The sequence below is a fragment of the Giraffa tippelskirchi genome, chromosome 12 (assembly GCF_054371585.1).
Source record: "Giraffa tippelskirchi isolate mGirTip1 chromosome 12, T2T-mGirTip1v1.2.pri, whole genome shotgun sequence".
NCBI classification, from domain to species: Eukaryota; Metazoa; Chordata; class Mammalia; order Artiodactyla; family Giraffidae; genus Giraffa; species Giraffa tippelskirchi.
The window spans coordinates 106,562,930-106,586,621 of NC_137286.1; the positions used below are offsets into that span (position 1 = coordinate 106,562,930).

The following is a 23,692-nucleotide window of genomic DNA, read 5'->3' on the forward strand; positions in this document are numbered from 1 at the left end:
AACTTTATAAAAGGGAAATAAGATATAACATAAGGCTTAAAAATAATCTAATAAAACTTCATCTGCTGTCAGTATCAGCAAGATTATTAGCATTCTATTATCATAAACTCTAAAGGTATATTTTCAATCTAAAAAAGTTATACATTAAATGGATAGTTTAAAATGCCTTTTCTATAGGCATCGTTTATAAACTTTAAAAAATCAATAATAAACCAAAATCTAGTCTTAAAATTTCATAAAGCTTTGAAATATAGATATCTTTGCTACTGAAGAGAATTAAGTGGTATATTTATTTGTTTTTAACTGAAGCCTCACTTTTAAAAAAATTCTTTTTTTGGCCAGGCTACGGAACTAGCGGAATTTAGTTCCCTGACCAGGGATTGAACATGGGCTTTCGGCAGTGAGTGGGTGGAATCCTTTCCACTGGACTGCCAGGAAATTTCCCAGTGATATATTTAAATCCACCAACAATTAAATTCTATAAAAATGTGCGCGTGTGTGCTAAGTCACTTCAGTCTAACTCTTTGTGACAATATGGACTGCAGTCCACCAGGCTCCTCTGTTCATGGGATTCTTCAGGCAAGAACACTGGAGTGGGTTGCCACACCCTCCTGCAGGAGATCTTCCCAACCCAGAGACGGAACCTGCGTCTCTTAACGTCTGCTGCATTAGCAGGCAGGTTCTTTACCACTAGCACCACCAGCTACTTGCCTAGTCAATTTTTCTGATCCTATAATCACATATTTGAATACATGTACCACAAATTATAGGCTGGTATCTACATATGCAGCTACTGTAGCAAAGGTAATTATTACATCTTCAGACATAAAATGTGAGAACCTATACCCTCACAAGTTACAAACTGTAGTCCCACTTACATTCTACATTTTCTGGAAATTTTCTGTGAATATCTTTATAAGTGTCTAATGCTTTCTGGTAGTTACCTATAAGTAAAAGAGAAAACAAACATACAAGCAATTACAGAAATTCACAGGATTCAGCAAAGGACTAATTTAAATTCCATATGCTAGCACCACTTCATTGGTTTAGAAGAATGACTTTCATGTTTGCCACAAGCATAAGTAACCATTCTTAATACAACCTCTGGAAGAAAATGCACAGATAAATTTGAAAAAGGGGTAAAAGAGATGTAAACCAGTGATGGCTGAAACTTAGTTCTGCTTCTTAAAATAATTTGAGAGACTAATTGCAATGTCATTCACCTGGAAAAGATAAAAAATAACTTGTTCTGCAGTTTTTATTTTGAAACATTAAGAAGTTTATAGAAGGCATTTTATTTTGTAATAAAGTAATTTAGCTTCACATATCAGCAAAGAATAAAAAAAGTGAATTTTGGATCAAAGATGTTTGCAAAAATCTCAGGAAATAGCTTTGGCCTTGTGTAGGCCTCCGTGTACAAGAGGGCGGCCCTGCAAGCCTCAGAGCCTGGCAGGAATGACCGAGGTGAAGCAGGAGCGTCCAGCTCGGGTTGCCGGGTTAGCTGAGGCAGCTTCTCTTCCCCTGACCTACACATCGGAGCTCAGACCAGAGAACCTCACATGCACACTTCACAGACAGGCATTCTGTGAGTTCAGGCAACTGATGTAATAAAATGTGTGTACACAGCAAGATTGTACCGCCAACAGGAACATAACATTTTTCTTTATTGTGGTAACCACTGTGTCTTTCATATAACGCCTCAAATATGTGTGCTTATCAAAAATTAATATTAATACACAAAATCAGAACACATGTATATACATAATGACCTAAACGACAGAAAGAAGCAACATGTATTAAAATGAATAAGAGCATTTACCACTTCTTCTAAAACAACTAGCTACCATCAGCTGCCATTTCACTTGTGTAGGCCTATAAAAGAAATAAATTAGATGAAATTAGATGAAACAAAAATAATCTGTGGTCAAACAGCTTTATAAAGCCATTTACCTGTACTATCTTCTGATTACTTTTTGACATATGATTAGATCATCTTTGTTATTAAAAACAGCATATATACAATGTCCTTCACCATCATCTGCCGTATTTATATCAGGAAATTTAGATTCAGAGTCCTTCAACCTAATTCACACCTTTATTTAGCTGTAAGAATAAAGCTCACCAATCTGGGTAAAATTCTCAGCATTCTACATTAAACCTTTGCCAGTTCTTTGGTTTAGTACCTCAGGCTTGGAAACTGAGCTTTAGGCTTGCAAATTTAGTACCTAACGGCAATTTTTGACCTTGTATTTGAACAATTAGACTTCAACTAAAGAGAAAGTAAAAAAGAATTCTACTCATCCTTTTTTCATCCCCTTAAAAAGAAATAAATGAATTTTTTTCTAAAATAAACATGACCAGGATTTCTAAAGACTACAATTAAAAATTTCTAAAAAAAAATTTGACAAAATAAAAGACTAGGGAATAATTTAATGCTCTCCTCACTTTATTTTTCCAAATTGAGGTATAGTTGATTTCAGTATTAGTTTCAAGTATACAACATAGTGATTCAAATGGCTCCATTTAAAATTGTTCTAAAATATAGGCTATATTCCCTGTGCTGCACAATATGGCTTTGTGTCTTATTTATTTTATCCTCATAAACCACTCCCTCCCCACCTTGTCCCCCACCTCCACTTTCCCCACTTTCACATTTAATGTTAAAATTCAGTTAGGCCAAATACAAAGCAGAACATGGTATAACCCAATTATTTTTGAATCAGACATGTATAGAACATTCTGATATGAACTTAAAGCCATCTTTAAAAGTTTCATTCTTAATATATAATGTATAGAGAAGGCAATGGCAAATCACTTCAGTGTTCTTGCCTTAAGAACCCCACGAACAGTACGAAAAGGCAAAAAGATATGACACTGAACTGTGTAATGTTTATCAATTATAAATTGAGACAAGTGAAACATTTCTATTAGGGCTCTTTCAGAAATTAAACTCTGCCCTTGGACTGAGATAGTCATTTTCTTTATCTATTGATAAAGAAATAATAGTTGTTTGCTGAGATGTGAAAAATACACAAAGTACCTTAAAGAAGTTTTTTTTAACTTGGAAATATATTTATCACAATAAAGACTGAGTCAAATAAAACACAGAAAATGGAAATGACACATGAATGTTCACTACAACTGTTCAGGAGCACAGCACGTCTATCAGATTTCAGGCATTTAACTAAACACAAAATCACAACAGTTACTTACTGTATAAGAGAAGCTCTTTCAAAGTACTGAATGGCTTTTTCACAAAACTGGGTGTCAATGTAATAGGCCCCGAGCCACTCGATGACCTCAATGTTGGACGGGAAATACCTATATGACTGGAGAGTGAACTAGTCAACAACGGTTCAGTCTGCAGCATTTACCCACTGGCCAGAGTAATTTATCCAGTGTGACATGTCTTAATTAAAACACACCAGCTGTCAGAAGCACTGTACAAGCTTAGAAACTACACAAGATTTGGAGAACTTAAGATGCGCTTGACACATTTTTCAGTTATCTATAAACATCTTTTTGATGTACTGATACACAATCTGAGTAAAATTAAATATGTAATAGACTCAAAAGGAATGAAACCATCCTTTAGGAGAAAAATGAATTTGAACTTTTTATTTTTATTTTTTATTAAAATCAATCAAAAACCAACTTTATATTCCACAGATGCTTTATTTTAAATCACTATTCATTTAAAAGCGAATAAGCATTTCTAATTTTTAAAACTTAAAAGGCTTGCTGTCTTTTTTAAAACAACTCATGGAAGGTAGGTGAGACTGCATACCCACCTCGTAGTAGTACTGGAACGCTTGGGACTTATCCCCCTCGCTGTCGTACAGCCCTCCCAGTTTAGACAGGGCTCTGGAGTCAGTGGGAACAACGCTGATCAGCTGCATCAACCATTCCATAGCTTGACTGGGATCTTCCATTAACTCATATCTTAGACAATTTCAATTAAGGATAACATAATTTTTCTAAATTTATTGATCAAGAAGCAAACCTAAAGCCAACATTTCAATAAAAATGTTTCTTAGTCTATACTAATGTGCTATGTAACACTGTTTACTCCAGGTTTTCTTCAGAGATGAGGATGAAAAACGGGATCTCACTGGAAACAGCACTTCTGTCCCTGTGTACACCTTGCTTTTCCTTCCGCTTCATTACCACCCACTAAGATCACTACATTTCTACAAGAATTAACAGTGTGCTGTTTTATTCAACGTCTTATCCAAAATTTGTTCTTAACAAAGACACGTGAATGCTGTGTTCAATTATTTACCCTCTCTTAACACGAGCAACATCTTAAAAGAATGGTTTCTGTGTACTTTCCGATGAGTTTTTCTCTAATTACAGTAAAAGCCCAAGACAGCTTTTTGTAGCTGTGTGCCTTGTAAATCTTCTGCATACATTAAAATAATTTATTTATACCAATACTTATGGACTACTTACTAATTATTTTGTATTAGCTACCTTAATGAAAATATTTCAATCCCAAGTTTCATTGAAAAATAAGTCTTCTGTTTTTAATGATGACAAACATGACACCACAAGAAAAACATAAAAATAAGGAAATGTATTCAAATAGCCTCAAACACATCAATTGCTTGTCTGGATCCAAACTGATCAGGAACCAGACACCAGCATGTCATAACACTGACATCTCAGAAGAAAAGAACTCAACAAAACAAAAAAGGCTAGAAGAAATAACAAACACTATCTGCTCTACAACTAAAATTTTTTAGCCAAAAAATTATATCTACCCTACCAGAAGAACAGGAGGCAATATGTAAAACATTATTATTTCTGATTTTTTGGCATGATGCACAGGTTGCAGGATCTTAGTTTCCTGGCCAGGAATCAAACCTAGGGCCTGGCAGTGAGAGCACACAGTCCTAACCACTGGGCTACTACGGAGCTCCCTGAAGGGTCTAATTTATGCTTAATGAACAGCTTGTGTGGACTTGACATGACACCCAATTACTTCAATTATTATTTCTAAAGATTAATAATAGCTGCCACTTCTAAATAATTCCTCCCATAACGCACATGACCTTTTAAAACAGGATCACTCAAATAATATTTTCATCACATATTAAACTGATAGCTAGATTTTAAAATATATCCCCATCAATTACTCCACTGGTTAAGCTTATCTAGTAAGTGGTACTCAGTCACCAGCTGAGTGAATTAATGAAACCATCCTTAAGGAAGATACACATTTGCTATCTGGTAAAGGACTTGGGCGCTGTTTCTTAGGATTGCATGAAGTTTCAGGAAACAGTCCAAAGCTTCATCAAGCCGGTTTAGCTTCTTATAGGTAAGGCCTTGAAAAGAAGGAAAAGAAAAAACATAAATTATAAACACTAGCACTGGTAGTAATTTTCTCAAAGTAACAGAATGAATATTTAAACATAGGTAAATATTCATCCAGAAGACAAAATAAAAACGAACACAATTTGTTATAAAGGGAGAGAAGACAGGAAATTCCACTGATGTTTGGCAGACACCAAAACATGCCCAAAGCTTTCATAATTTAAAATGCGGGGTAGGGCAGGAATGACAAACAGATAGAAAGGAGATAACAGCTCAGAAATGAGCTGGGTTACAGAATTCAGTGGGCATTTGAAGTCGAGGACAACTAAGGGACAAGTCGTAAAGGTGCCAGGACAAGTGACCATGCATGACGAAAAATCCAGAGTCCTCTCTTGAATTTTTTCCTTTTTCAAATAAATTCATGATTTATTTGAAAAACAGAAAAAACAAACCTATAAAAGTATGAAAAGAAAACAGAAAATGATTTTGTAATCTTGAGGTGGGGAAGGGCTTCGTAAAGCAATAAATAAGCCACAAGTTTTCAGAAGCCAAATTTGACTACATAAAACATAGAAAAATGCCTTTTCACAGAAGAACTAATAAAGCTCCTTCAAGCAATGGACTAGGAAACACATCTAAATGCACGAAGAAGCTAAAACAGACAGGTGCCTGATGAGCGACCTCCTGCCCCAAGGGCTCCACACTCGTGCCTCTTCTACCTACCCCTTCCTTCACATGCAGCTTCACTGTCTGCCTATGCCACTAAAACTGCTCATTCCTCCCTGCCAGCTCCTCTCACCCCCCCAGCCTGGGAGGGTGGAAAAAAAAAGGGCAACTTTCCCATTTTACTCACCAATGTTATAAAGCGCTTCAGTGCAAGAAGAGTCATTTCTTAGAGCCTCTTTATAGAACTCGGCTGCCTTCTCATAGTCTCCATTTGCAAAGACTGTATTCCCTTTATTAGTAAGAGCCGACGGATTATATCTGTCAGAGTTCACGGCTAAATCTGCATAGCTACTGGCTTGTGCAAATTCATTTTCCTAAATAAAGTACCAAACGCACAAATTACCTGAAGCTCTTCACACCTTCTCTGACTCTTCTGAGATTACAGACATGATAAATGAACTTTCTGAAATTATAGACAGGAGAAACACACATTTTACATATCCTGGTCTTGCCAGACTCATCCTACAGAAGGGTTTTAATCATCAAGAAGTTTCTTATGAACGACTTCTCCACAGTCATGGTCTGAACACCCCACCACTCAGAAGTCAGTGGCTCCATCTCCTGTCACCACGGATGGAAGGTGTGAGCTCCCCACGCCTACAACACCCACACAGCTACCAAGGCACCACTGCCCCCACCACCACCCTAGCTGCATGACCCATGGATCCCCGCATCACCACAGTCCACGGCCTCTGCTGCATCCCCAGTGTCACTCTGTCACTGCCTGATGAGGACACGGCCATCCTTCACCTGCCCTGTGCAGGCCTCTCACATAATTGCTGGTGCCTCGTCGTCTTGGCTGAGGGAGGGACCCAGCTTCCCACCTCCCCTCCCCTGTGGTTCTTGTCCAGTGGCTGTGGGGCTCCAGGATGTGAGGCAGCACTACCCTCCCCTGCCCTGGTGAAGGTCCTTCCTGGTCCAGCTGCAGGGCTGGTGTGGAGACGCCCCTGGGCCCCAGGCTGTCCTCACTTACTCCCTGCCACAAAGTCCAGCTCCTCCTCCTGCTGATGTCCATGACCCGGATCTGTGCCAGGCTGGGCAGTGGACCACAGAGGGAACAGCCGCATCCCAGGGACCTCTCCGCCAAGCTGACGGGCACTGGGGTGTTTCCAGCCACTTACGGTTATTGTGAGTGACACTGCTCTGAGCACACACATATGAGCATCTGTGGGGACTCTGCACTGTGATTTATGAATCAGTACCTATCAGCCGGGTGCTGCTGCCATAACACTGAAACGTGCAACACTGTCTATGGGATTAGGTTGCAGGAAAAGCAGTGAGGGGTTGCTGCAGAGAGGCGATGAGCCACTAGTGGAGGCTGGAAATAGCTTTGAGCCTGATGCTGTGGCTGGATGACCTCAGGGTCCCAGGAGGGAGGGCAGCTGCACATGGCGGGAGGGGGGGGAGGGGAGAGCAAGACTCAAGAATGGCCTTGAGGACAACCGTAGCCGTCATGCCCTCCTCTCCACACCTTTCCCAACAAGACACCAAACTCCATGCACATAGGAGCCTCTGCTCTCATGGACCCTGGCAGACGAGCAAGCAGTGCTGTGAGATGGAGGGAGCAGCTCCCAGTCTCAGGTGATGGAGCGCCAGGTAAATCCAGGCCCTTAAGGCAGGATGTGAGGGGGCCTTGGTGACTTCAAACACTAAGTCTGGAGACAGCTTACAGAGCAACAGACCCCACACTGGACACAAGCCACACACCTTGGACTATGTCACCCACATGACACCCCAGACTGGTCACTCTGCCTCAAACACTCCCACAGAACCATGAGCAGCGAGTCAATGGTGAAAGGCTGCAGTGGCTCTGCTCAGCTGACCACTCAGTTCTCCTCCTCCTTGTAAGTTTTTCTTGGTCTCCTCCTGCACACTCATCCAACCTGATAAAAATATGGTCAGGAAGTAAACCATCTTCACAAAGTCCACTGAAAATTTTCTAAATCTAATGGACTGGATGCAGTGGAGACCCATCCAGGAACAGCTGGGAACGCCAGGTTCCGACCTTGCTGTCAGCCCGCTCATGACCTTGGGGCAGGCAGGGGCCCTTCCTGGGAGCAGCTGCAGGTACAAAGGCCCAGACCTACCTCAGCAGGGAAGGTCCTCAGGGTCAGCTGAAGCGTCAAGTGATGGCATGAAAGCCAAGCCCTTCCTCTCCCCTCCCTGCCCCACAGGACCCCCACCTCCAGCCTGGGATCTCTGTTCTCCTGTACCGGCTCTCTGCTCTCAAGACTCCTGCTTCCCTTCTTGCCTCCCGCCCATCAGTCATCAGCCTGTGAGCTTCTTCTCTGTTTCCATCTGACTGGCACTCTGGCCTCCTCAGTCCCCACCCTGCACCCGTGCCCCACTTGCTCCCTGGACACACAGCTGCTATCTTCATACCAGAGCCGGGCCTTCAACAACAGTTACTCTCATGGTTCTGGAGGATAGAGGGCAAGGATTAAGGGGCCAGCAGGCCTGGTGTCCAACAAGGACCATGTCCAGACCTGCAGGTGCTCATTTGCTGTGTCCTCAGAGGGCAGAGCTCTGGTCTCCTCCCCTTCTAATAAAGGCACAAATCCCCTCACAGCCTTGGCTAAACCTAAGTCCCTACCTCCAAATACCATCACACGGGGTGTGAGGGCTGCAAATATGAACCTGGGGGAGATGGTCCTCCTGTCCACGACATCTATTATCAAAGCTTAAACCTCCAAGAGACAACCAGCCAAGTCCATCTCTCATCTTGACGTCCCAGCTGGGATCAGTTCCAAGGTCCTCATTCCGGGAAAGCCTTCGCCCTCCTGTTCACAAAGCCAGTCCAGCACCCTCCGACCTTGCCCTCGTGTCACACTCCCCCAGCTCCTCCAGAGCCTCACCTTGGCACCAGCACAAAAATACATGGCTCCAATACATGCTTGTGAAAAGCAGAACTCACCAAGTAATACAGGAAAGAGAGGTTGGTCGCAGCTGCACTCTTCACTCTACTGTCCTTTTTTTCAAACATTTTTAAGGTCTCCACAGCCTAGAAATGAAAAATCTGCAAGTTGTTACCCTGGTAACATGACAGCACTTAGACTGAAGTAGGGGACAAGATTAGCATACCTGGACAGAGGAACCGGAAAGGCCAGTGGTGGCTAGTGTGTTAAGGAAAACAGGTGACAGGTCAGGAGGTCAGTGATTATAAGGAATTGTGAAGAAGGACAAACTAGAAACAGTTAAAATTTCACAAAGGTCCCATCACTTCACGGCAAACAGATGGGGAAACAATGGAATCAGTGACAGATTTTATTTTCTTGGGCTCCAAAATCACTGCAGACAGTGACTGCAGCCATAAAATTAAAAGCTCCTTGGAAGAAAAGCTATGACATACCTAGACAGCGTATTAAAATGCAGAGACACTACTTTGCCAACAAAAGTCCATATAGTCAAAGCTATGGTTTTTCCAGTAGTCATGTATGGATGTGAGAGTTGGACGATAAAGAAGGCTGAGCACCAAAGAACTGATGCTTTCAAACTTTGGTGTTAGAAAGACTCTTGAGAGTCCCTTGGACTGCAAAGAGATCAAACCAGTCAATCCTAAAGGAAATCAACCCTGAATATTCACTGGAAGGACTGATGCTGAAGCTCCGATACTTTGGCCACCTGATGGGAAGAGGTGACTCACTGGAAAAGACCCCGATGCTGGGAAAGATTGAAGACAGGAGGAGAAGGGGGCGACAAAGGATGAGATGGTTGGATGGCATCACCGACTCAGTGGACCTGAGTTTCAGCAACCTCCGGGAGATGGTGAAGAACAGGGAAGCCTGGTGTGCTGCAGTCCATGGGGTCACAAAGAGTCAGACACAACTGAGGGACTGAACAACAACAAGAAATAGTGAAGTTACAAACACAACTGGTGAGTCCACAGCCAATTAGATTTGGCTGAGGGAGTAGTGACAGTGGTTCTGTGAGCCTGTGATGTAGTCATTGTTTACCTGAAGAAGACCATCTTCTCTCAGAGAACAATTAGAAAAGTCAGACTACTCACTAAAAATACCTTTGAGGGCACTGGAGAGCTACTGAAGCAACAGAATTTGAAGCCAAGACTCAGCAAACGCTGAGACTAAATAAGCACAGTGGAAGAAAAGGCTGAGAAACATTCTTAAAACATGAGGGCCCTGTGGATGGAGGTGAAGAGAGGGACAGACATGATCGCAGCCCCAGGAAAGGAGACACAGCTGAGCAGCCTCAAAAGTGGGACAGGAAGCAATTCTGGAGCATTACAAAGTGACCTGCTACAGATCCAAATGTGACTACACTCCATGGCAAGAAGACTTTAAAGCACGTTCTTAACCCTCTGCAAGTCTGAGATGTCCCGACCAAGCAGGACACATGGGATGTCAGACTTAGAAGAAATAACAAAAGTATTTAGAACCTCCAATATCCACTTAAAAACATGGACAAAATAAAAAAATATTTCATATTTTAAGATTCTAAACTACAATATTCTGAAAAGACTGAAGAATTAAATTCTAATAAAAGGAACATTCTCGGGTATTTTTGGCTCTGAAGTAGGCAGTTTTCATAATGTTCTTTACATGTTTTATGAATGTCTCCAACATTTGTTTTTAAAAGTAAAATAATATAAACATAAATGAAATTGATAAAAGTTCACTTAATAAAATTTAGTTGTAAACAGAAAAATAAATAATGAAAATAAACAGTGTTAGTTTGGGGTTTCTTTCCCCCCCAAGAATTGTTGTGGCTATTCAGTTGCTAAGTCATGTCCAACTCTTTGTGACCCCATGAACTGCAGGACACTGGGCTTCCCTGTCCTTCACTATCTCCTGCAGTTTGCTCAAACTCTTGTGCATTCAGTTGGAGATGTCATCCAACCATCTCATCCTCTATTTCCCCCTTCTCCTCCTGCCCTCATTAGGAAAACAGGTAAATCTCTGTTTTGGTTTCTTTTCCTGGCTGATGCTGTCTGAAGCTTCAGGCCTCAGCCTTCCTGAGTGTACCCATCTACCACCACTGGCCTTCACCCTGTCCATGTGCGGCTCCAGTGGAGTTCTTTCTCTGCTATAAAGATGACCACAGGGACCTCCCTAGCGGTCCACTGATTAGGACTCTGTGCTTCCACTGTTGGAGGCATGGTTCCATTCCTGGTCAGGAACTAAAATCTCTGCAAGTTGCCTAGCATGGCCAAAAAAAGAAAGAAACAGGAGTAACAGGTCAAAACTAAAAACACAGCATTGTTAAAGGAAATTATGTTTAGAAATAAAAATATTACTCTACTTCAGAATAATCACAGGTAATAGTATTCTAGAAAAGAGTTTCATAATAATATCGCTTTGATCAGTTAACATGAAATTCCATCTAAACACTTTTTTTTTTTGCTGGTTTTATTCATGAAATGAGAGCAAGCAGACGAGCCGAGCAGACCCAGCGGGGACAGTGACAACCGGGGTGGGCCAGCAGAGCTCCATCTCACCCGCTCCACCCAGGGTCCCCACCCCATGGCTGACTATATTCAGACCTACCCAAACACTAGGCTGTCAGAGCAAGTGGGGCCGGGGTTGGGGGGGGAGGCAGGGGCAGTCCCTGCGCATCTAAACACTTTTTTTAAACTTACTTGATTAAAGTCCTTTTGTCTCAGGTATGTAATTGCTTTGTTTATTTCCAGATCATTTGCCAGCTCTACATACTGAGAGGCTTTTACAACTTCAACACACCTATAAAATAAAGCATAAAAAAGGTTATTTTAGGGGACTTCCCAGGTGGTACAGTGGTTAAGACTATGCACTCCCAATGCAGGGGGCATGGGTTAGACACCTGGTCAGGGAACTAGACCCCACATGCTACAAGTAAGAGTTTGCATGCCGAAGCTAAAGACCCCTTGTACCCAACTAAGACCTGGTGCAGCCAAATAAATAAATACGTAATTTTTTAAAATGTTGTAACTTTTAGAGTGTCCTATGCTAATTTACCATATAATATGATTTGCTTCATAAGCAGAAATCACTATTTGCAATTATTTATTCATTTTTCTAATAATATTTTAAATCAATAAAAGAAAACACCATGTCCATCCAGTCACAGTGAATTTTTCTCTTACCAGTCATAACCTACAGCAAAGGATGTTTCAATTACAGGAGCAATGAGTTTTGCAGCTGTCATGATATACTTTTCTGCCATGGCTTTTCTACATCAAAAAAAAAAAACCAGTTTTATTTAGAAATACGGTATAAAAAGTTTCAATTTACTTCTTAAAATATAAACGTATGCTACTGGGGAAGAGCAGAGAAACAGCTCCAGAAAGAATGAAGCAGATGGGCAAAAGCTGAAACATTGCTCAGCTGTGGATGTGTCTGGTAGTGAAAGTAAAGTCTGATGCTGTAAAGAACAATACTGCATAGGAAGCTCGAATGTTACACCTATGAATCAAGGTAAATTGGATGTGGCCAAGCAGGAGATGCCAAGAGTGAACACCAACATCTTAGGAATCAGTGAACTAAAATGGATGGGAATGGGTGAATTTAATCAGTGACCATTGTATCTACTACTGTGGGCAAGAATCCTTTAGAAGAAATGGAGTAGCCCTCATAGTCAACATAAGAGTCCAAAATGCAGTACTTGGGAGCAATCTCAAACACGACAGAATCATCTTGGCTCGTTTCCAAGACAAACCATTCAACATCACAGTAATCCAAGTCTATGCCCCAACTAGTAATGCTGAAGAAGCCAAAGTTGAATGGTTCTATGAAGACCTACAAGACCTTCTAGAATGAACACCAAAAGAAGATGTCCTTTTCATCACAGAGGACTGGAACACAAATGTAGGAAGTCAAGAGACACCTAGAGCAACAGGCAAGGTTGGCCTTGGAGTACAAAATGAAGCAGGGCAAAGGTTAACAGAGTTTTGCCAAGAGAACACACTGGTCATAGCAAACGCCCTCTTCCAACAACACAAGAAACAAGTCTACACATGGACATCACCAGATGGTCAAATTCTTTGTAGCTGAAGATGGAGAAGCTATATACAGTCAGCAAAAAAAAAAAAGACCAGGAGCTGACTGTGGCTCAGATCATCAGTTCCTTACTACAAAATTCAGGCTTAAATTGAAGAAAGTAGGGAAAACCTCTAGTTTACGACCTCAATCAAATCATTTATGATTTTACAGTGGAGATGACAAACAGATTCAAGGGATTCAATTTAATAGGAAGACTGCCTGAAGAACTATGGATGCAGGTTCGTAACATTGTACAGGACGGGGTGACCAAAGCTATCCCCAAGAAAAAGAAATGCAAAAAGGCAAAGTGGTTGTCTGTGGGGGCCTTACAAATAGCTGACAAAAGAAGAGAAATGAAAGGCAAAGAAGAAAGCAAAAGATATACCCATGTGAATGCAACACTCCAAAGACTAGCAAGGAGAAATAAGAAAGCCTTCTTAAGTGAAGAATCAAAGAAATAGATGAAAACAATAGAATGGGAAAGACCAAAGATCTCTTCAAGAAAACTGGAGATACTAGGGGAATATTTCATGAAAAATGGGCACAATAAAGGACAGAAATGGCAAGGACCTAACAGAAGCAGAAGAGATTAAGAAGAGGTGACGAGAATACACAGAAGAACTACACAAAAAGGTATTCAGTTCAGTTCAGTTCAGTCGCTCAGTCGTGTCCGACTCTTTGTGACCCCATGAATTGCAGCACGCCAGGACTCTCTGTCCATCACCAACTCCCGGAGTCTACCCAAACCCATGTCCATCGAGTCGGTGATGCCATCCAACCATCTCATCCTCTGTCGTCCCCTTCTCCTCCCGCCCCCAATCCTACCCAGCATTAGGGTCTTTTCCAATGAGTCAACTCTTCGCATGAGGTGGCCAAAGTATTGGAGCTTCAGCTTCAACATCAGACCTTCCAATGAACACCCAGGATTGATCTCTTTTAGGATGGATTGATTGGATCTCCTTGCAGTCCAAGGGACTCTCAAGAGTCTTCTCCAACACCACAGTTCAAAAGCATCAATTCTGTGGCGCTCAGCTTTCTTCACCGTCCAACTCTCACATCCATACATGACCACTAGAAAAACCATAGCCTTGACTAGACGGACTTTTGTTGGCAAAGTAATGTCTTTGCTTTTAAATATGCTATCGAGGTTGGCCATAACCTTCCTTCCAAGGAGTAAGCGTCTTTTAATTTCATGGCTGCAGTCACCATCAGCAGTGATTCTGGAGCCCCGAAAAATAAAGTCTGACACTGTTTCCACTGTTTCCCCATCTATTTCCCATGAAGTAATGGGACCAGATGCCATGATCTTAGTTTTCTGAACGTTGAGCTTTAAGCCTACTTTCTTCAAGCTAGACTTTAGCAGTACATGAACCAAGAACTTCCAGATGTACAAGCTGGGTTTAGAAAAGGCAGACAAATCAGAGATCAAATCACCAACATCTGGTGGATCACAGAAAAGAGAATTCCAAAAAAAACATTTACTTCTGCTTCAATGACTATGCTAAAGCCGTTGACTGTATGGATCACAACAAACCATGGAAAATTCTTAGAGATGGGAATACTAGACCACCTTACCTGCCTCCAGAGAATCCTGTATGCAGGTCAAGAAGCAACAGAACTGGACATGGAACAGCAGACTGGTTCCAAATCGGGAAAGGAGTACATCAAGGCTGTATATTGTCACCATGCTTACTTAACTTATATGCAGAGTACACCATGAGAAATGCTGAGCTAGATTAAGCACAAGCTGGAATCAAGATTTCCAGGAGAAATATCAACAACCTCAGATATGCAGATGACACCACCCTTATGGCAGAAAATGAAGAAGAACTCAAGAGCCTCTTGATGAAAGTGAGAGAGGAGAGTGAAAAAGCTGGCCTAAAACATTCAGAAAACTAAGATCATAGCATCTGGTCCCATCACTTCATGGCAAATAGATGGAGAAACAATAGAAACAGTGACAGACTTTATTTTTTTGGGCTCCAAAATCACTGCAGATGGTGACTGCAGCCATGAAATTAAAATACACTTGTTTCTTGGAAGAAAAGCTATGACCAACGTAGATAGCATATTAAAAAGCAGAGACATTACTTTGTCAACAAATGTCCACCTAGTCAAAGCTATGGTTTTTCCAGGAGTCATGTATGGATGTGAGAGTTGGACTATACAGTAAGCTGAGCACCGAAGAACTGATGCTTTTGAACTGTGGTGTTAGAGAAGACTCTTAAGAGTCCCTTGGACTGCAAGGAGATCCAACCAGTCCATCCTAAAGGAAATCAGTCCTGAATATTCATTGGAAGGACAGATGCTGAAACTCCAATACTTTTGGCCAACTGATGGGAAGAACTCACTCATTGGAAAAGACCCTGATGCTGGGAAAGATCGAAGGCAGGAGGAGAAGGGGCCAACAGAGGATGAGATGGTTGGATGGCATCACCGACTCGACGGACCTGAGTTTGAGTAAGCTCCAGGAGTTGGTGATGGACAAGGAGGCCTGGCGTGCTACAGTCCATGGGGTCGCAAAGAGTTGGACACAACTGAGCTGAACTGAACTGCTCCTAGGAAAAAAAGCTATAACAAGCATCAGTTCAGTTCAGTCGCTCAGTTGTGTCCGACTCTTTGTGACCCCATGAATTGCAGCATGCCAGGCCTCTCTGTCCATCACCAACTCCCGGAATCTACCCAAACCCATGTCCATCGAGTCAGTGATGCCATCCAACCATCTCATCCTCTGTCGTCCCATAGACAGTGTATTAAAAGCAGAGATATCACTTTGCCGACAAAGGCCCATCTAGTCAAAGCTATGGTTTTTACAGTAATTGTGTACAGATGCAAGAGTAGGACCATAAAGAAGGCTGAGCACCAAGAATTGATGCTTTTGAACTGTGGTGTTGGGGAAGACTCTTGAGAGTCCCTTGGACTGCAAGAAGATCAAACTAGTCAATCCTAAACGAAATCAACCCTGAATATTCATGGAAGGACTGATGCTAAAGCTCCAATATTTTGGCCAGCTGATGCGAACAGCTGACTGACTGGAAAAGATCCTGATGCTGGGAAAGATTGTGAGCAGGAGGAAAAGGGGGCGACAGAGAATGAGGTGGTTGCATGGCATCACTGACTTAATGGCTGCGAGTTTGAGCAAGCTCCAGGAGATGCAGAAGGACAGGGAAGCCTGGTGATGCAGTTTATGGGGTTGCAAAGAGTCAGACACAACCTAGCAACTGAACAACAACAATAACAACAAGCATAAACACTGTCTACAGGCAGCATGCTAGCAATCTGTTTATAAATCAGGTTGAAAACCAAGACTGGGAAGCGGGATTAGAAGGCCATGACAACCTGTGGGATCAGCAGTTCTTGGTCTGTGATGCCTTTGGTGAAAGAAGGAAAGCAAGGAGTGGAAGGGGGAGGGAGAGACGCAGGGGACAGACACAGGACTCCGCAGCTGAAGCTCTGGGGACCTGCTCTGTCTGGGGAAGTGAAAGAGTGAAAACCGCCACTGAAGAAGCTGTGGTAAATACTAGAACTGAGCTGCTACATGTCTCTACAGAGCTGCCTAACCTTCACCTTTCATACAAATGGAGTCAGATTCATGTGTACTGTAGCATACGTCAGTATTTCATTCATTTTATGGCTAAATAATATTCCACTGTATGGATGGACCAGATATTTTTTATCCATTCATGTTGTGGACATTTGGGTTGCTTCCCTTCTTGGATGGGTGCTGTGAACATTTGTTAAGTGATTGTGTGGATGCATGCTCTAATTTTAAGCATGTTCATAACTGCTCATTGAAGCATTTTTATCATGGTTGCTTTAAAATTTGTCAAATAATTCTAACATCTCTGTCATTTCAGTGTTGGCATCTATGGATTGTCTTTTTTCACTGACATCTTCCTGGTTCTTGGTATGGTGAGTGATTGCTGATCAAAACTTGGACATTTTGAGGGGTTCCCTGGCAACCTAGTGGTTAGGGTTCTGGGTTTTCACTGCCATGGTCTGGGTTCAATCCCTGGGTCAGGGAACTGAGACCTCCTGCAAGCTGAAGCACAGCCAAAAAAAAAAGAAATTTTGACATTTTTGGAATATATATGATGATGGAATATTACTCAGCCATAAGAAAGGATGAAATAATGTCATGTCCAGCAACACGGATGGACCTAGAGATGATCATACTAAGTCAAATATGCTGTTTATATGTGGAATCTAAAAAAATGATACAAATGAACTTATTTACAAAACAGACTCACAGGCATATAAAACAAAGGGGAATGGGGAGTGTATATATATTAATATAGAGAGAGCAAATCAACAATGTTTCAATAAAAAGTTAAAAATAAAATAATGTTCATTCAGGATCTTCAATACTACTTTCACCTTGATTTTAAGGATTTGGGAAGTGATGTATTTTAAAGAGGCAAATGCTTTTGTGTTTTATTTGGAAAAAAACCTGATAGGTAGAAAATAAAAAGACTGAATTTTATTGAAATCTTATGTTTTAGCTGTCTTTCTTGACACCACTCCAGCAGGCAGAGAAGAGATACCACCTCATCACTTGCAGATAAAGGGAGATGCCCACATTCCCCACAGTCTGCTCTGATCCTCATTTTGTCCTCTAGCTAAAGAAGGCAGGCTTTTTAAAAAATGCAGCCCTTGGCTTTCTGACTCCTTATTTCTTCAGCTCCCAGTTTGAGAAGCATGAGGGGATCACTGCCAGGCTGCTCCTCAAGTTGCCAGGGCCCTTGCTCATCTGCCCTCTTGTCTCCACATTAATTCTCACTTTGTTTTATATACAATTTCCAGGGTTTTTATTTGTACTTAAGTGGGACGAACATGGAAAAGTACATCTACTCCACCTTCCCAGATGGATAAGCTTAATTTTTACTGTTAAACTAACTCCTAAAGATTGAGGGCTCTCCATACACAGGGCTTCCCAGGTGGTGCTAGTGGTAAAGAACCCGCCTGCCAATGCAGGAGACCTAAGGGACATGGGTTCGATCCCTGGGTCAGGAAGATCCCTTGGATGAGGGCATGGCAATCCACTCCAGTATTCTTGCCTGGAGAATCCCCATGGACAGAGGAACTTGGAGGGCTACAGTCAAGAGGGTCACATAGAGTCGGACACTACTAAAGCGACTTAGCATTCATGTATACATATAATGGAATATTATTCAGCCTTAAAAATGAATGAAATCCTGTCACATGCTAAACACAGATGAAAAGCCAGTCACAAAGGAACAAATACTGTGATTCCACTTAGATGAGGTCCCCAGAGCAGTGGATTTCATTTAACAGACAGCAGAGTGGTGGCTGCCAGGGACTGGGGGGTAGGCAGGAGTTGGGGGGGGAGTTGTGCGGTGGGTACTGAGCTGCAGTGTAGAAGGTGAAGACTTCTGAACACCAGTCACAAATCAACGTGAATGTTCTAATACTTAACACTATCTTTGAAATGAAGAATTATCTACATGGTTGAGATAAATTTTACGTTATGTGTATTTTACCACAATTTAAAAAAACTGAGCCCTCTCTCATGTGATATAACTCCCAAGATGTCTGATGCATACTCAACATTAGAATGTTCAAGCCATATTTGACAGAGACTAGGTACCACACCGGAGAAAGGAAGAAAAGATATAAAGAGAAAGAATTTTGTTTTTGGGAGCTGCAATTTAATTGGGCAGGATAAAAATACACAGAGATATGTTTAAACAAAGGTAATATGAACAAAGTCCTAATATTGCACCAGATGCAGAGGGAAAGCAAACTACAGAGAAACAGAAACTGAGTAAAAATAACTGGGATTAACATGAGAACTGAGAGTATTTTGAAGGAGAAAACAGAATTCAGTAAAGACAGAAATGGTGAAACAGCACTATTCTAGAAATATATTGAACACAACAAGTTTTGAAAGGAATAATCAGAATGCACATTCAAGTCTCTTAGAGAAGTTAAGACCACATTTAATCATTAAGTGCCCAAAATATTACCTTTCACGTTCCATTTGTCTCAGATGATCATTTTTTATAGCTTCAATCACTAAATTAGTATGTGGGTCATCCTAGGGGAAAAGTGAGGGAATCAGAAGTAAACACTGAGAACTGGGTGGCTAATCAGCCTCACCACTAGGCCACTGTACACAGTGGAGAGTGAGTGAGTCTTTCTTAACTGTTTTCCTCGTGTAAAGCAGAACTTTCTCTCTTCCTTCTGATGACCTGTCACACTCTGCACTGAACTAATGCAGATTCTAGCAGCTGACACAAGGTCAGGCTGGAAAGCATAGGACCAAGAATATGGAAGCCATGGTTGTCACTACACACGGGTGAAATCCTAAATCACATGTAATTGCTTTAATGACATCAGTAACTTAGTATGACCCTACACTGACCTCTACTTCCTATTGAAGACACAGATGATTTCTTTCACAACATACATTATTTTTTCTCAATATAAAAGTTATATATGATAATTAACATCTACCCAGCACTTACTATGTTCCAGGATTAAGCATTTCACATGCATTCCCTCATTCCATCCTCACAATCCTATACAGCAGGCTGTTGTAATTAGTGCTATTTTAAATACAAAAGACAAGGAGAATAAATGCTGAGCAGTGGGGCCGACCACCACACTGCCATTCCCTTGTAATCCATCAAGAAAATCTACCTGGTTCCTTTTATGAAATCGACATTACTATACCATCACGATCTAGCAACATGGACAATTTCACATGATTTGACTTCACATAAGATAACATTAAGGAATGATAATTTTTCATAAGATTCTCCCTTTTGGAGTAAAATTGTGCCGTCTGTTTAAACCATAACCTCCAGCCCTATTTCAATAGTTCCGTTGTCAACCTAATCTAAACAACAAATGAAAATGATAATACAAATTAATACAGGACTGGCAGAAACCTGAAGAGTCATCCACCCCAACTTCATCACTTCTGGATACAGGGAAGCACAACTAATTAGGAGCTGGCTACGTAAGAGTCTTCTTCATACTCACGCTTGGTGAAATGTATTTATCATCTTCATCAATTTCTAGTGGAACAGCAATCAGTTTTTGGAATGACTTCTTCATTTTTTCTCGATCTCCAATGGCAAAGTAACTAAGAATCAGGTTGAACCCTGCCTTCAGATTTGGAGCCATACTCATGATGTGCTCAAAAGAAGAGATGGCGTCCGAATACTGCCCAGTTTTAATAAATGTGATTCCAATGTTCTGCATAATTTTAATCCTGGAAAAAAAACATGGACTCCCTTTGAAAGTTTGAACTTCCCAGCTGGCAATCAAGTTATTCCACAAATAATTTCCTCATTTTCTTTGCCATGTTACTTCTTGTTTTGTTAAAGATTTACTGAGGTTTACTTTACACATTATAAAATTCACTTGCTTTAAGTATGTGATTCAATAACTATTGCTGTACTAACACAGTTGTGAAACCACAATCACACTCTAAGTCATTTCCATCTCCCTAGAAAGAACACCTGTGCCCACCTGCAATCACTCCTCAGTCTAGCCTCCAGCCTCAAGCAAACGCTAATCTCCTTTCTGTCTCTCTGGACTGGACTTGCCTTTCTACACATTGCATATGAATGGAGTTATACAACATGTGATACCCTGTGCCTTCATTCAATTAGCATAATTTTTGAGGTTCCTCCATATCACAGCATGTGATATGGACATCATTCATCCATAAGAGGACGGCATTTGTCCTTAAGAGGACGTCATTCCTGTTTCATTGCTGAATAGTATTCTACAGTGCAGCTATATCACCTTCCATCCATTGACTACGTGATAGATACTTGGACCGCTTCTACTTTTTGGATATTATTACTAATGCTGCTACAAACACTCATGTACAATCCTTTGTGACGATATATATTTTCATTACTCTTAGTTATATACCTAACAGTGGAATTGGTCATATAGTAAATTTGCATTTAATTTTTTTAAAAAACAACCTTATTATTTTCCAAAGTGTCTGTGCTATTTTATATTCCCAGTGCATAAGGACTCTCATTTCTCTGCATCTTCCTCAGCACTGATCATTGTCTATATTTGATGACAGCTATTCTACCTTATTTCCAACCACTCCTTAATATAATCCCATTTCAACTAAATCCCTTTATTCATAATTCTCTGACCATCAGACCATGGTGTTTCCCAGCCTTTTCTCAGTGTCCTTTTGTCTGGAATGCCATCTCTGTCTTCACTTCAGTAATCAACTCAAGTGTACCTCCTTCACTAAGCCTTTCCTGACCTTTCCTGAGAATTCCTGTTCTCAGTAATTATTCCTGCAATTTAATTACCATACTACCTCTTGACTGTGGATTGTTAAGTACTTACCATATACTATATACTACTATCTTTTTCTAAAATGTTTAAATTCTTGGTCTCTCTGGGTTAAAAGTACCTCAAGGGCACTATGTTCTGTACGTTAGATAACTGCTGATGATAGTGAGATATCTTGCATAATTCAAAAACAAGTGTTCGTGAAAAGTGGCATTTACAAATAAATTAACTTTCTCAAGGGAATTGCACTGTGCTCACGAGAAATTATGAACAGTAAATATCCTAGAAACCTATGTTCCCCTAGTTATTACCAGACTAAGATAACTTACTGTTTCTGCTCTTAAAATATTATAGTAGGAAATACCCCAGCACCTCCCCTGCCTACCTCTTCTAAGAGTCAATAGTAACCCTTCCTTCACTATTTCCTTCTCAAGCTCCAGTAAGAATGTAAGGAATTAAGTATCCAGTCTCGCACTCTGGAGTCTGCTATGTTCTAAACAACTGCTGTCTGATTTGGTGTGGGCAGTAAGTTGTATTACAGTGCTAATGGCCTGGAGGGTTATTTCCTATACAGGCCCATTGGCTTAGTTTTATTCCAACTGATCATATATTATGCCTTTAACCTTTAGCTTCCATCATACAAATGCATGCAAGGGTCAGACCAAAACACTACAGCTATAAGAAAAATCTAACACTTCTCATGTACACACACCACAAAGCACTCAGTTCACTGGCAACACGTCAGAAGAGTGACTTTGTTTCTGAAGAATGACAAATTTTACAAACTTACCTCATTTCTTTATGGACACTTGGAATCTGGTCTAAGGCCATTCGGTAGAATTTAATGGCTTTGGAATAATTTCTTTGCTTTAAATAAATATTTCCCATATTCACTTTCAACCGTCCTAATTTAAAAAAAATTAATGAATATATAATATTCTATTTCTTTCACTTTTCCTATGAGACCAAAAAGTATACAGTATAAATGCTAAATACAAACAACAATCTCTTGTGGATAAATTCTACAAGGGAAAGCATTTTCCATGGGGTTGCTGTGGCTAATTCTACTTGTGATACAGAACATAAGTCTTCATTTACTATTAGGCAATATGTCTTATACCAACTATATTTTTTCATTTGTATTTGTGTGAATTTTCATATCCTTTAAGCAGGACACTATCACAAATTTAACTTGCTTAGAGCACAGATCATTTCATAAGAATAACTGAGGAAACTGTAAATTAACACTACAAAAGAACTATACTTATCAGGAAAACTAACTACACACACCTACCTGCATTGCTAAACATCTTATTTTTCACTATAACTTGATATGTGTTTAGTGCTTCAGCATACATCTCATTAGCTGAATACTGACTGGCCAAGTTGAAAAGAACCTAAGGAAAAAATATTGCAAAGAAACATAATGATCATCTTAGGTCCCTTTGACCCATCTTTCTAGAGATTAAAATACTATAAAATACTGTAACAATGTTAGTTGCCTCTATCAAGACTCTCAAACCATTAAGAAATGAAGTCCACAGAGAGTATCTTGCATTCCAACATGAACCAGAGCATTAGGACAGGTGGAGGTATCCTCTAAATTCCACCTAATTTTCCATGTATTCTTTCTAGTCAATGGATTTGCTATCCTTTAATCTCAGGAAGACCCACAAAGAATATATGTGTATTGTTAGTATTGCTGGTAATAAAAAGAGTAAAGAAGATAGTGGACCAAATCCTCCTTGAAAACATAAACATTATGTGGAAATACCTTAAACCTTAATTTGTAGAGTATTGCTGCTCTATATGCAAATTTATAATTTAAATAATTGAGCTATAGTAAAGTATGTTCCTAGAGGAAAAAGATGATCATCGTAAATTATTCCCAAATCTAAAGATTCCATGGAATCTAAAAATATTAGCTATAAATAGTAAACATCTAAATTCTTCTTCCTCCAAGTTTCAATGTCCTTTTTTCCACTTGTTTAGCATATGAAGACTTCTCCTACTGAAAATACACCCTTTTAAACATCAGTATATATATGAAAGGAGTCTTTTCAGAATTGAATAAATTTTGCTAGAAACTAGCTGTTTCGTTTTTTTCCCTACTATCCTCACAGAACACTGTCTTATTAATCTAGTTTGAAGCTCTCTAAAATCACACTTTCAAATTTCATTATCTAACTACGTTGTTGATGGATGTTCACTCGACTTATTGTGGTGATTATTTCACAATATATACAAATATCAAGTTGAATACCTGAAATTAACAGAGCATTGAATCACAATTATACCTCAAAACAAAACAAAAGGAATCTTGTCAAAGTAACCACACTGAATAGAGCCCAAATATTAGTAATCTTCAAGAGTCCTTAGCT

General features: G+C 40.4%; 1 protein-coding gene across 3 annotated transcripts in view; it reads right to left on the reverse strand.

The window, feature by feature from the left end:
• IFT88 (intraflagellar transport 88) overlaps positions 1-23,692 on the reverse strand; it is a 61,447-nt gene that overhangs the window by 12,203 nt on the left and 25,552 nt on the right. For 2 of the 3 annotated variants that reach the window (XM_081549029.1, XM_081549028.1), the window contains 13 exons: positions 22,606-22,708; positions 22,102-22,216; positions 20,022-20,253; positions 19,001-19,071; positions 12,119-12,205; positions 11,636-11,735; positions 8,957-9,043; positions 6,170-6,356; positions 5,219-5,327; positions 3,792-3,942; positions 3,214-3,329; positions 1,820-1,872; positions 879-944 (listed from right to left, as the gene is read on the reverse strand). In XM_081549029.1, the coding sequence (XP_081405155.1) occupies positions 879-944; positions 1,820-1,872; positions 3,214-3,329; positions 3,792-3,942; positions 5,219-5,327; positions 6,170-6,356; positions 8,957-9,043; positions 11,636-11,735; positions 12,119-12,205; positions 19,001-19,071; positions 20,022-20,253; positions 22,102-22,216; positions 22,606-22,708 (1,477 nt within the window). The remainder of the gene's footprint in view (positions 1-878; positions 945-1,819; positions 1,873-3,213; positions 3,330-3,791; positions 3,943-5,218; positions 5,328-6,169; positions 6,357-8,956; positions 9,044-11,635; positions 11,736-12,118; positions 12,206-19,000; positions 19,072-20,021; positions 20,254-22,101; positions 22,217-22,605; positions 22,709-23,692) is intronic. The other variant, XM_081549030.1, reaches the window with a different exon arrangement.